Source organism: Danio rerio, chromosome 19 (assembly GCF_049306965.1).
Source record: "Danio rerio strain Tuebingen ecotype United States chromosome 19, GRCz12tu, whole genome shotgun sequence".
Classification (NCBI taxonomy): domain Eukaryota; kingdom Metazoa; phylum Chordata; class Actinopteri; order Cypriniformes; family Danionidae; genus Danio; species Danio rerio.
The window spans coordinates 5,977,501-5,992,566 of NC_133194.1; the positions used below are offsets into that span (position 1 = coordinate 5,977,501).

Genomic DNA, 15,066 nt, shown 5'->3' on the forward strand with positions numbered 1-15,066 from the left:
ATATCTTAAATTATCTTCTGTGCTCACTTTTGCATGTGAAATGATCAGCAACGGACTGTTTTAACTGTTCCATCCTTTCCAGTAACCATTAAAATGTGACTATAGCAATTTACAAACAATGTACAGTGAAACAAGTTTTGTAACACAATGAGCCCAATGCATGATTTCCATCATCTATGGAAAAAAACAACTGAATATTGTAGCAATAATAATAACAACAACAAGACTTTCAAATGAAAATGCACAAATCGAACAAACATCTCCTGAAGAAAACAGCTAATATTGATAGTTTTCATGTCACGTGACCTGAGCGGGGGAAGAAAAAAACGAATGGGCTGTAATGGCAGCTACATGGGATCTGCATAGAAATGCAGCACAAGTTGCTCATAATTCCATCGGTTTCAAGCAATTAATATTTGGATCACATATCAACAAAACGGAACGAGTATGATCACAAACTCTAAATTTTGGGCACTTACGATCCATTTACTGCACCATCAGCCATATTTTTTAGGCATTGAAAACCATCATGTCCCTGTCCGAGCTCCAATTTGGCGATATTTTACATTTATCTTGTGGATATTCCTCAGCAATTTAGTCATTGGTGATAGCATTACAGCACAAGAGTGTCTGCTTTTATATTTGGTGTTGGTTCATTTGTTTAGATTAATATTTGCTGGTAGGGAAAAATCTATTCATTCACTTCTGCTATTTATACTTTGACTTTGCATTTCAGTTTATACTTAAATTGCACTTAACCTGCAAATAAAAATAGAAAGTGTATAAAAAAAAAGCATACAAAAATACTGACAGTTTTAGGTTGTTGAATTTCTCCTTTGTGGTTGGTCTTTCTATTAAGGAATTCTGTAGAAGCACAACCCAGGTGTGTCTCCTTGCCCGATAGTGTCGCTACATTTTAATTGCACATCAATTATCCAGCTTTTTGGCTTAAAAAAAAGAGAGATCACTCAGCCGGTGACTTCAATTATGTATTAATCTGTAATTAAATATTAACTATGAAAAGCACAGACACTCATATCAATCGAAAAGATACCATCTAAAATCGCTCTGTTCCTGAAGGCACACCAACAGTACATATTTTGCACATCTCCCTTATCTGACCCCTTCATTTCAGGTTTTGGAGTCTCTTCTAATGTTCTGATGAGCGGATTCAGGTGTATTTGATTAGGAAGAGGTTGAAAATGTGTACTGTTGGTGTGCCTTCAGGAACACGGTTGGGAAACACTCATCTAAAACATCAAGCAAGTCTGCACTCACCCTTGCCCTCTTTTGTCTTGGCCTTGCGAACGGGAGCTGCTGGCGTGGACTCGGGGCTGATCTGAGCTGCGGATGCAGAGGTTGGAGTTTCCGGTGGCGTTTCGACAGAGGCAGCGGCCACCAGAGATGTAGCAGAGCCCCGCAGAGGATTGTTAGTGCTGAACTCCCGCCACTTCGCTCCCAGAACCATCATCATCTTGGAAACCGCAATTTTGGGGTTCTTGGCTGCGATCAGAGGCCTGTGGAATTGCATGGAGTAGATCACGATTAAAGTACACATGAAATCAAAACTAATCATATTGATTTTGTTAGCTCACATTGCTAGTTTTGTAGTGAACAATTCACCTTGTAGTCTTTATTTGAAATCTGAAAATGCACTTCCTGTATGAGTATGAATGTCTTAGGTGTTGGGCGTGGCTAACATTTAACCACGCCCCTCCATCTGTCAGTTTTGACAGCAAACAGAAATGGTGAGGAGGAGGAGGAGTCTGTTAGGTTGTGATAACTCTCCTCAAACCCTTTTCCCAATCTTTCTGAATGAAATGCATACTTTACATCCAATCAGCTCGCAGTAGAAAAATAAGCCACGCCCAGTTTTCCTCATTTAATATTTTGTTTGTCTAGAGCTGTGGACTAAATGGCACACAATACACTATGCTCTTATCCACTATGTACTTATGCACTTACACACTCAACAGCATAGTATATGAATGTAGTCTTATTCCAAACGGAAAACTATCGTTTTTTTTACTAAGCAAAAATTCTAACCATTTCCCTGAAGATGTTTGTCGATTGCCAAATTAGAGAAATAAACGTCCAAACAACCAAATAATACCATACTTCCATGAGTATAACCGCATTCACCACCGAGAGGCAGTGTAATCACTCTCGTAGGGGAATTTTGCTTTCACAATCCAAAATAAATAAAGTAATACAACATCATTGCCAGAAAGCTCCGCCCCTTCAGCTACGTGAGCAAAGCTGTGGCTGTTGAGTGCGTGAAGTGTCCATCAGTCCACACTTCATTTTAATGGTTGAATGAGTGCATCATTTGGGAATTTAAAGTGCACTTATTATTTTGGAAGTTTTCAGTGTAAACGAACTACTTGCACTATTTATACTACAAAATCTAACGGAGTGGTTCCCAGTGGGGTTTTGGTAAGTTTTAAAATGAGCCAAATCTTGGTTTAAATAAAGTAATGAATTGAAATAATGCACTTGGGGTGCCTTCACACCTGTAAATCGATTCAGTTGTTCCGAAACAGGGATTAAAAATGTTACATTGTTGCATTTGTTCTTGGTGAGGTTCGCTTTCACACTGCAAAGTTTCTAATCGGACCAAAAGAGCTAAAACAAGTCACATGTGAGTAAACTCTCCTAACATTGGTCAGAGTGTCAGGGTTTATTTTGTTTATTTCCCGCTCAGCTGTTAGGAGAGGTGGTGGTTTGGTGGTGTTTGACAAGGTGTGCCCGACGTGTCTGAAGAGTGAGGAGAGATGCGGTGGGGAGGGGTGAGAAGGGTACACGACGTAGCCTATTTGAGGACCGGGAGGGATATGCTAGATTACCGGGAAATTATCTTCCATAAAACACTGAGTGACCGCGCTCAGATCGTATCACTTTCTCACGGCAATCAAACCGCTCCAGAGTTTGTTTCATTCGAGCCGAGACCACCTCATTCAAGCGATCTCGGAGCGATTGATTTGGTGCAGATCTGAGAGCGATTGGTCATTTCCCATATGCCAAATGAACCGCGCTTACTGGGCAAACGAGACAGGCTCCGAAACAAAAGTGTAGGTGTGAAAGCACCCTTAGTCCTGGTTCACTTAGCATTTGTGCTGTTTTTCCTCAAAGAGCAAACCTAAAGGTACAAAAATCTTACATGATGAATATTTTGCAACTGAACTCATCAAACATCTGAAACAATTCTGTGTGCTGAAGTTAATGTGTGCATCGTATGTGTGTACATATCAGTGGAGAACTCGTGAATAGTTTACAAAATGTGTAAAAGACTAGTGACATGAAGAACCAGGTATGTTTGGTCATGGCCATTTTTATGTTCGATATTGGTATGATCTTTTGATATTGTGTGTTATTTTTGCTTTGTTTGGTTTACAAACCAACATTTTTGGGTTGGAGCAAAAATGTGCAGGGCAACAGCCCTCCAGGAATCGAGTCTGAGACGAATGATTCAGAACTTCAGATTTAGTTGCCTATGGGAGATGTGCCTAGGAATAATAAACGGCAGAAAACGGTCAAACTACTTCCTCTACAAACATGTTCATGACTATACACAAAAAGTAGAATAATGTACAAAGAAAATGTCAGTTTGCAACATGAAGCAGCATAACAAGCTGTTTTAAACATCTGAAAATCAATGGAAGTGAGTGAGACTGGACGTTTTGAGCCAAAACGATTCCAATGGCTGCGTTGACCTTATTCTTTGTACATGAAGACAAATAAACCTTTCCAAAGCAAATCAAATAGCTTTTATTGTCCTATCACCAGCAGGACATGTGCTATGATGAGTAAAGAGCTTAGGTGGAGGCTCCAGACAAAATATAATGACATAATAGACTTGGGTGGTGTCGTGTCATAGCTGGGGGCATGGCCTGGAAGAGGGGGGGCAGGTAAACGGTTCTTTCAATTTTAGATATGAATAGTGGTAACCCTTGTCACCCTCTAGTTTGGATGTTCTAGGTATGTGTTCAACCGAAACAGAGTTTAAATGGTGCACACCAAGGTTCTGGATAGCCCCATTCAAATAAACAACAGAGCAATTGGACCAGAAATCTACTCAAGACTGCCAAGTGAACACACCCTGGGATAAATGGCCTCATTTAGCAGGTAATCCAGGTAATGAACATACCTGACAAACTGGCTGAAGGCTTTATAGTTGGTCAGAGTCCTATAATCTTCCTCGGTGAAAATATGGTCGATGTCCTCCATTCCCCAGGTATCCAAAAGCTGAGAGGAACTTTTTGGTTCCTAAAAAAATCAATTCAGAATTCACTAACAGATCTTGAAGGATGTTTCCATTCAACAATTGTAGTTAGTGCTGTACTCTTGAGTTTTTTTACTTAATAAATTGATCTGTTAGGTTGCCAATACAGGAAGTACTAATCTTCAATCTTACAAATACTCTTGTATTGACATTTTATTTTACATTCGTAAGGAATGTTTTGGTCTCAAAGCCTTCCTCAGTAAATTTGTGTCTGTTTCCTGACGAATAAAAGTTCAAAACAAGACTATTCGTAGGAGTGCAGATTACTACTTCCTGTATTTGTGTCAATAATTTAATTAAAATCTCATATGAACTCACAGAATCGTCATCATCCTCGTCTTCCTCTTCCTCCGGTTCCCTCCGTTTGGAGGCAGCAGAGTTTCTCTCTGCGGCAGAACTGTTTCGCTTCTTATCCTTCGCTGTGCTGGCTCTCTTCTTCTTTTTTCTGCCTGGTGTGTAGTCACTACCTTCACTTTCCGAGCGGTCCTCCTCACCATCGTCCAGATCTGGGCCTTCACCTGGTTCTGGAGAACTGATGCCAATTTCCTGAAGACACATGGGAGACATTCCTGATAAGTTTTGGATGTTAGTGATAAAGAAATGAACCTATCAATACACCGTGCATAAGATTTCAAGTCAACATTTATATATACCTCTTTGTCCACCATTTAAAGTTTTTCAGGTTTTTCATGTTTTATATGGCAGGGGGCGCCATTACAGAGTACAGCATCTCATTATCCAAAAACGAGATGATGATCTGTTTTATTCATGACTTATCTATGCACATGTAAGCTAACTTGATCAAACATTTAACAGCAGCATGTACCGCCTAGCATTACCAAATGAAATGTCAAATCCACGAAGAGCCATGAAAGCGCTGTGATCCAAAATATTGGCACTTTTTTCTTTTAATATCATTTTTATATTACTTAATACACCATGCTGCCAACCTCAACTTTCGGTATTGACCCGTTTATATGCTTGATTTGTAAAATAAATGCACATCATATGGTGTTTGTTGCACAATATGCGGGTTATAGTGAGGTTTATTTTTATTTTTTTTTATTTTTGTATTGTTTTTTTCTATTTGTTCTGTTATTTTTTCTTTTACTTTTGTTTATAAATCAAAAATCTGATAAATAAATCTTATAAAAAAATACATTATATTTAAAAACAATTACATCAAATAACATTATGTCAGAACTAGTAAATAATTTCTATTTTATATATTTTTTTAAATTGTAAAATTTGGCACTGGCTGAAAATTCTTTGAAATAACGCTGGCAGAAAAAAAATGCTGGGCGGTTTGTTTTTAAAGCATTAAAATGACGCAATAGTGCTAGTAAAAACATTTATAATGTTACACATAATTGTGTGAACCTTACATTTACAACTATTATTGAAAGAAAAGGCCAGCTTCAAACAAATATGTTAAACAGAATTGTTTTTAAAAGGTAAATGTTTAAGCAACCTGATTTCTGTAGGATCATGTGACAATAAGGGTGCTTTCACACCTGCCTTATTTAGTTCGGTTGAATTGCATTAGAGTTTGTTTTCCCTCTTGGTGCGGTTCGTTTGGGCAGGTGTGAAAGCAGCAATCATACTTGAGTGCACACTAAAAGCAGACCAAACAAGCGTACCGAGACCTGCTTGAAGAGGTGGTCTCGGTATGCTTTCAAACGAACCCTGGAGCGTTTCGTTTTTGGTGACAATATGATCCGTACTAAAACAGACCCAACCGCAAAAAGTACTGAGCCTTTTGGACTAATCCAGCTGCCGTAGGCCGATGCGCTGTGCATTATGGGATATGGAGGAAAAATATTTGTTGACAGCACTTTACCAACAGAGAGAGCGAGGGGAAAACATTACCTGATGGATCATTAGTAATATTTCCACAAGATGACCATGTTGCAGTTTAGCTAAATGAATTCACACCTCCTCCTGAAGTGACGTGCGATGCATTAAAACATTGTTTTCCAGTCACGGCCGCGCTTCATTCTCGAAATGGATAGTTTGTCTAAAGTGATGTATGCTAACTATATAGTAGACTATGAGCAGAGATTTAATCTGTCAGCGCAGTCGTCCCTCTATAGTAAAAAGCAACATTTTGTGTCTGCCGGTTTGTTTACTTGCGGGAGTTCATTGGCATTTTCCCGCAGGTAAATTCTGACCAATCGATAAGCAGTTTAGGAACTATGTTCAACAACATCTGGCCAATGAGTGATGTGGACTGTGATGATGAGTGCATTTTGGTTCTTTTCAACTGGTTGTGTGAAAACGTGTGGTGTGAAAACGACCCAAAGATGGCAGAAAAAGCAGCAACGTATCATTTACTGCCCTTGGTTCGGACTAAATTAAGCGAACTACAGATTTGAAAGCACCCTAAGGGTGTACTCATAGTAGGATATCTGAACCATGCCCAAGCACGCTTGGTTGTTTGACAAGTGTGAGTGTGGTTCAGTTCGCTGGCCCTGGCCTGGTTGGATGAGGTGTGCTAGAGCGTGGTCTGCTGGTAGTGTGAGTGCAAAGAGCGCCTAAAGCCGAACGCGTATGTTCAGATGCAGCTTTTCCATGGTCACAGACTCCTCACCATGGCTAACGCGCCCCTCTCAAAAAAATTTAACTACTCACGCAATGACAGGAAGCACAAGCTCTGGTTGGCTTGGTAAAGCTGCGGAGTGTGGGAAGAGGTGAGAGCCACATGAGCCAGATGGAGCGAGTGCTTACAAGTGTCGAGGCTCTGGAAGGAGCTCTAGATGGAAAGTTTAGTTTTGTGTTTACCTTATGATTACAGTTGTTGCACGTCCGCTGATTTCTGCCTCAAAATGAGCAAGTTTGAGCCACTTGTATATTAAGGTAGCGTTAAGAAAAAACAAAACACCAGCGAAGAAACTCGACACAAAGGAACATAAACACACAGAAGTATAAATGCACAGCTACGCACATTGCAGGTGCCGTGGGTCAAGCCGATCACTTCTGCTTCAAGCGCACGTATATGATCCCATATCCCTCGGCGTGGCTGACGCGCACATCAAAACATGCAATTACACGTCGCAATGACTTGTAGCGCAAGCTCTGTGATTGGTCATCTTGGTAGTGCTAACGAGTGTGGACAGGGGTGAGAGCCGCGTGGACCTGTTGGAGCAGGTGTATACAAGTGTCGAATCCCGTGAAACTTTTGTTTTGCGGTTAACCCTTTACGTTCACCGGTTCCTGCCTCTGAATAAGCGAGTTTGAGCCACTTGTACATTAAGGAAGCATTCAGAAAAAAAAAAAAAAAGAAAAAAAAATCGACACAGAAGAACATAAAAACCTACTGCCAGCTAGAGTATCAGAACTGTTATCGCAGAGCAGCACAAACAGTGCGCAGAAGTGTAAAAGCCCAGCAAAACACAAGGCACGCACCATGAATCACGCCAATCACTCAGTGCATAAGTATAAATCAGCTTTGAGTGCTTTTATATGGACTTATGAATCATTTTTACTTTTCAATGAACGCAAACTGTCACAGTTTATTAAATATGCAAGCCTCTCGCTGCACGTCAGCTGCCACCTTCAGCAAACTTCCTAACGCATGATGACTTTATGAAAGTTTATGAGCAACAAAAGTGGTGGATCTGTCCAGCAAAAGATTTGACTGTGTCACCGCACTACAAACAACTTAAAATAATACCACTAAAGCAATCTCCACTGTACTGAGCGAAAGCGCTTCTCTTCCTAACCGTCCCATCAATGATTTAAGTGTGCTCAGGCTCGAAGGGTAAAATGCAATGTGAGTGCTGGCCGTCAGGGGAGAGGGGACAATCATGTACCGGCACAGTTCAATGCAACTGTGCCTAGTGTGAGTACACCCTAAAAGACTGGCAAAATCATGATAAAAATTCAGCTTTCAAAACGCAGAAATAAATTATATTTTGACATTAAATAATGATAATAATTCGATAATAGAAATAAATCAGAGAATATTGAATAATAAATTACCATTTATAAAGAATGATGCACTGTTGGATTGTAGGACTCCAAAGCTACAGCAGAGACCTAGCATTATTAAATGTACAGTTTTTATATGACATAATAGTCATGTTATTCAACTTATCATGTATGAATAGTGAACGCTTGCTTCCTGTATATCAGGGGTGCCTAAACTAGGTCCTGGAGGGCCGGTGTCCTGCAGAGTTTAGTTCCAACTCTTTCTAGGCGTACTAGAAACTTCCAAGAAGGTGTGTTGAAGAAAGTTGGAGGTAATTTATGCAGGACACCAACCCTCCATAACCGAGTTTGGGCCCCACGGCTGTATATCATTAATTACTGTTGACATTTTCCATGGCCAGTATGGAAAATTAGGTGGTTTTCGGCTTTCTGGCATGAAAGCATCATATTGGAAATCAAATGAAAGTGAAAGTAAAATGTGCTACGGTAAATACCCCTTAAAGTCAACATAAACGTTACTCATGACAGCACATTTAGCATGTAATTTTGGTTCATTTAAGTTGAGATAAACATTTATAACTATGCCTACAATGTACATAGTTGAAAAGCAGCAATACAGAAATTATAATGGCTAATGATACTCAAACATTGAGCAATTTTAGGGCAGGATACCAATATATAAAAAACAAATACTTATAGTTTTACTGTATTAATTATTTAGTGAAACGAGAGGCTTTTTAGTGAACAATTCTATTTAGGGCAGTGCAATTTGGGCAAAAATTTTAATTGTGATTTTTTTTTACATGTTACGATTTCGATTTGCGAATTAATCTTTAATTTAATTTTAATTTCACAGCCCTAATTCTATGTGATGAATATTTGCAATTTCTCGCACACAAGTTATTTTTTTAGTACATTTATAAAGCAATCAACTTTATACTTAATTAATTTCACAATAATTATTGTTCCAATGCAGCTTTACAAAAGATTTTATAACAGCATAATCAAAATAATTCAACAATCTTTAGTCTTCACTGTTTACTACTGAGCATGTCCTTTAATATAGCCAAATACAAAACAATCAACTTTCCATTAACATCAAGCCATAAATGCATGATTATTATAAGAATTAACGCAATTCATTACTATAAAGTTTTCAAATAAGAACACAATGCCACACTGTACACACTACACAATCAATATTATCAAAATATTAAACTATCCCAACATTGGAATAAATCTGCTCTGTTTTGCAGCTTTTAAGCTAAAAGTCAAGGTCAAAGCAGTATAAAGTTATCTGATCTACTGAGCCTAGCAACGGCTGAGCGCTTCCAGCAATATTCTACTAATAACTGTTATTGCCCATTGTGACTGTCTATGACAGCTTCCCAGTTCTCAAGCAAACAAGCTTTTAACATTACAAAAACTGCTACAATAAAATTATGAGCTACAAATAGACCAGTCACGATGTCTATTTTTTGTAGTATGATATATTGCACCAAAATATACTGCGAGAAACCATATTATTTTCATTTTTAAGACCATATTATGCAAGATTGACAATATAATAGCATCATAACGCAAGTGCACTCTTCCAAAGAACATATAATATTTCATTCTTAAGAATATTTCATTTAATTAAGGCCATTTAAAAATATATATAATTAGGCATTGGAATCAGTATGAGAAAAGGCATATCCTAAATAAATAATAATAAATGTTAACAAAAAAGTCGGGGTAAAAAGTAACAGAGGCTGCGATATCTGCCGCCAGATCTATTTTAAGTTGTCAGGCACCCACATGAAAATATGATATAGTCATTTATAGTAAATACTATAGAGTTTTTTTACCATACTGACACCTCCAATAGAGTTCGAGAGGTTGTGCAATCAGCTAAAATAGTTTTTAATGTATGAGTGATATATATATATATATATATATATATATATATATATATATATATATATATATATATATATATATATATATATATATATATATATGCATCACCAAAAATGATTGAGGTCATGTCCAGGTGTTGTGCGATAAGTTGATATTGCTTATTGTGGCAGGCCTAGATATAAACACAATTAAAATCACACATCAGTTTTAGTATTTTAAACAAAAACAAGCATCCAATTTATTTTAGCGATTTATATGATAGACTTCATGGCTGTGTTTCAACAAAAGCACTCAGTATTTTGAACAGGACGGCTGTAGATATCATTAATGAAGCAATCGGGTGAAAAAAAAATACTGAAATGATGTACCTTTTGATATTAACAGCCATTAGGACACGTTATCCCATTTGAAACACCAGCTAAATTGCTCTGTTTCTCATTAAGACACTGTGGGGGAGGTTTCTAATCCATAACATAAGGACAACAAATACTGCATTCTCCAAGGATATTATTGCGCACAAACAATATCCACACACACACTCGCAGAAAAGGCCATTACCTCTCTGCGGGAGCGATTTCTCTTGCTGCCTTTGCTCTCGCGGCTACTTTTTTTGGCTTTCTTCTTCTTTTTCACCTTTGGGGCATCATTCTCTGACAACTCCTCTTCGAGGTCGTCCTCTTCTGTGGATCAAACACACAACAAATCAATTTTCCATTATCAATGAGTGAATGATTTTCCATTTGCTTTTTACGGACATCTGCACAAGTACGATTGGATGAGTACTGATAAAAATATTTGAAAAGATTTTGTACTGAGTAAGATCTAGGCATGGACTGGTATATGATTCAGATGGTATGATAACCTCGTATAAAAATAACACGGTATTGTGATTACTACTCTAAAATATATTCTTTTTTAAATGTCTGGGTAAATAACAAAACTGTTTTCCCCTTGAACACAATTTATTTTATTTTGAGAAACATTTAAAATATTTTGGAATAGTAAACGTCAGGCTAAATAATTTTAATACATCATTAGCGATGTTTCCATCAACCTATTTTAATGCGCAATTTGCATATGTGCAGAAAAGATCGGGTGATGGAAACGCCATAATGTGCATATATTTAAAAAAACGTATGTGTATAACCGAGTACGATAAACTTTTTATTCGATAAGAAAAATGCAACTACAATGGAAACACTTTTACCGAACCACATTGTAAAACAGCTGAAAAGTTGTTTTGGTTATTCTAAAAAGCCAAAACTATTTCAGTATTAGTGTTATGATATTATTAATTGACGTTACCACATGTTTACTGCGTCATGGCATTTGTCTTCTGAGGCGCAAGTCATTTATTAAATGAAGAAAAGATTTATGCAGCTTCTTCTGCTGAAAATTTTGTTTTTACTCTTGATATCTGGCACCAGTTAATCAGGAAGTGACGATTTTGTTCTCTTAGACTCATTGGATGGAAATGCTGCTTAATTTGTAAGTCTTTTTGTGATATTCCAGTTTTACCCATAAATTTAATTTGCATCTTTGGATGGAAATGAAGCCAGTAGGGTTGCATGGTTTACTAGTACTTCAGTAGCACCGTATGGCTCCAAAATACTGCCAGTGCCACTGTAGTCTGTAAACGGTAGTATCGTCATTAATGATATCGTCAGTTAATGTTGCGTGTGAAAAAAAAAGTCACTAAAATGCTTACATATCTATGCCGGCAAATAATCAATAGACCATTTTACTTTAAATTGAACTGTCTGCATACAGGTCGTAGTTTGCTGCAGTCATGACAGATCATATGGCGTAAACAAAGATTTATTTATTTTAATATTACTATAGCAATAACAACAGAAGAGTCACAGTTTATGCAAATAAAACAAAGTTGTGAAATTAAGACATTTTCAATAATAAAGAAATTATTAATTAAATGTAAGTATTATGAAATATAGTACTTCTAACAATTTGCTGTATTTCATAAATTTGAGTTATGAATTAGTACAACATTGCTATACTACTTGATATCGTTATACTTCAACTGGTATAGTATTGTGGCCTGAATTTATGGCATCGTGACAACCCTAATAGCTAGTAACTTCTGCTGTCTTCATTAATTTCAAAAACAGATTTCTTTACAATTTAAAACAGCGTCTTTGGATGTCTGCTGGAGATACTGTTGTCATAAAAAACTAAAAAAAAACGTAATAAATAAAAAAAATCTTACATATACAGTAGGAACGCACGCAGACAATTTAGGCAGCTTTGAAACCTTGACTTTTCCAAACCGCGGTATCCCTTGAAAACAGTTATCATTCCATGCCTAGAAAGATCGATTTAATATTTCAGACTAATGTTTAGTTGAATATTTAGTCTGTATGAGCCCTACAAAAACTCAAATTTAAAAACTTTTATTGATTTTCATTATTTTGACGAGGAATTTAACATTAAATTCTGTAATTAGGCAAAGAGCTGCTCGGATTAATCCAATAAATCATTAAATGCTCTTCGTTGGCCTTTACGTTTAATCTAATAAAAGCACAGCGATAGATTAACCATCTACAAATCTATTACAATCATTGATCAGGACTGGGTAAAAATAATCTGAGGCTCTATATTTTCATACAAGCTGTCAAAATTAATTGAATGACAGATGTATTGAATGACTGAGGGGGGAGAGAGAGAGAAAATAACAGGCATTCACTATAACATAACATTTTAATCAGATAATAAATATTATTTTTGATAACAGGACTGCAAATACTGAATTTAATAATAGAAAATAGAAGTCATTATGGACTTGATTTTACCATCTCTGTTTAGGGAAGTCTCAAAGCACTGTTGTCATTATCGTGCATTATTATCCTGTCAATCCTTGACTAGGTTTTCCCATGGATGACAGTAATCGGATAAGATCTTAATGGACTTGCCTCATATTTCATTATGAAAAACAATATACTGGGTTTTCTCCAGGTATATAGAAGTAAAAGAAATATAGAAGTCACTTTGAGTTGACTAACTGCATTAAATATACTATGAACTTGCACACAATACATTTGTGTTATAAATATCCTTCCTGTAGCTGTTAAATTTAACCTTTCTTCCATTTTTAAATGAACAAGAACGAGTATTTTGGCTTCATTCTGTAAACTGAAAACCGGGCAAAGCCCCCCTTTAACCATTTCCCTCAAAAACTGGCGTCACATCCGATTCCTGCACACACTGATGTGCAAAATCAAAATATTAAGCTTAAAAGTCGGCATTTATAGACATATACTAGGTAAATTTGCGCATATTTTGCGTCAACTGTACAGGCCGACAGCGCGCGAACAGTCAGACACTGAAAATCCTCACGCGTCAAACTAGCAGCACGCGACTGTTACCGGTAGGCCGCGAAGCCGGTACAACAACAATACATCAAATATTATTATAAAACCATTCCTACTGCTCAACAATCACACCAAGACGCTCAAATTATACTACTGTGTCGTATCTGACAAATATGAGAGGATATTATTTGACTGTGAAGGTAAAAATAACAGGTAAGTCGACGGCTAGCCGCGCAGAAAAAAACCCGGCAACACAAAGCGCTGACTTAAAAACGTCAAGAGGGTGATAAAATTATATGATATCCAAAAATATAAGGTGACTTCTTCATTAAAATGACAATTCTAGTTCAATACGTGTGATATAAAATGAAATATCTAGAATCAACCCCAGTTGTTGTTTAGTTAGCCGACTAGCCATCGAATAAATGAAGTTTCACGTCAATAAACTCCAAACGACAACATAAAATGCGTCACAACTAATCGGTTTATGTCATATTTCATCCATAAACTCAATAAATGACAGCAAAACGGACCATCCGAGTGAAGTTGACCCACATACGTAAATGTAAATATTTTACCTTGCATCACAGACCGATGTTCAAAATCGTCTCTATCGTCCTCACTGCCGGACATATTGTTGATTACACCAGCCAGAGGGGATCGTGAACACTTGTATGCCGATTTTCACCTCCTCTGGTGCCTTCCTGAAGCCGGGGGAGGCAGAAAATAAAAGAACAATACAAACGGAAGTTAATAGTCACGGTAGCATGCTGATCATAGTGGTCACTCCATGCCAAAAATAAATTCGAAAAGCATGCGAATGTATATAATACTGCTGGATAAACTTCATTTTGGTTTAATGCAAATGAAAAACCATCATAAAACTTTTAAAATACGCGGTTAAAAGAAGTTATGGCCATTGAATTGGCAATTGGGGCATGCTGTGAGTGAGGCATTAGCTAAGCAGGCTAGGGACGCTAACCTGCAAAGTCTCTATAACTTTTAAGGTGTTTTAATTTTAACACGCATTAAAATGTCACAAATAGTACGAATCATAAAACAACATTAGCATAATTGACGTAGTACAGTGTAAGAAAGTGTACTCACACAACTTGACCTGTTCCTTTTTTCAAAAAATATAAAAAATAATGCAATAAAATATGTCCCCACGTTGCTTTGGCTCCTTCTCATCAACACTTAAATGCAAAGTGTGATCTTCCTGTTTCTAATGAGTAAGTAGTGAAAGTATATCCAGATATTTTTTTTTCCTCAGCTGTAGGATGCACACAACGTCGCAGTTTCTCCTTCTGCCACTTACACCCTTTGCATAGACACAAAGAGATCAGGGGCCAGACATCCCATAATAATCTCCCTCCCCATATTCACACATACACATACATACAGACATTCACCCCTCCCCCCACCGCATAGTTACCTTGCAACATACAGACCATAATAACCCCCTAACAACCGAAGGCAGACCCTCTCTTCCCCATTCCACCGTGCCCTTAGCAACAGTTGCCATGGCGACAGCCACCCCCCCTCCCACCCCTGCGAACATCCCATAATAATAAACATAGTCACTGACATCCCACAATAACCATAACTCCGAAAAAAGAATGAACG

General features: G+C 37.4%; 1 protein-coding gene across 3 annotated transcripts in view; it reads right to left on the reverse strand.

Moving 5' to 3' along the window:
• Positions 1-14,822, reverse strand: part of chd4a (chromodomain helicase DNA binding protein 4a) — a 58,903-nt gene extending 44,081 nt beyond the window's left edge. For 2 of the 3 annotated variants that reach the window (XM_005159352.5, XM_021468085.3), the window contains exons 1-6: positions 14,548-14,752; positions 14,019-14,144; positions 10,673-10,794; positions 4,601-4,828; positions 4,148-4,266; positions 1,279-1,517 (exon numbers count right to left, since the gene is read on the reverse strand). In XM_005159352.5, the coding sequence (XP_005159409.1) occupies positions 1,279-1,517; positions 4,148-4,266; positions 4,601-4,828; positions 10,673-10,794; positions 14,019-14,073 (763 nt within the window). In that variant the 5' untranslated portion in view covers positions 14,074-14,144; positions 14,548-14,752. Of the gene's footprint in view, positions 1-1,278; positions 1,518-4,147; positions 4,267-4,600; positions 4,829-10,672; positions 10,795-14,018; positions 14,145-14,547 lie in introns of all 3 variants that reach the window. The other variant, NM_001044858.1, reaches the window with a different exon arrangement.
• Positions 14,823-15,066: the final 244 nt, after the last annotated feature.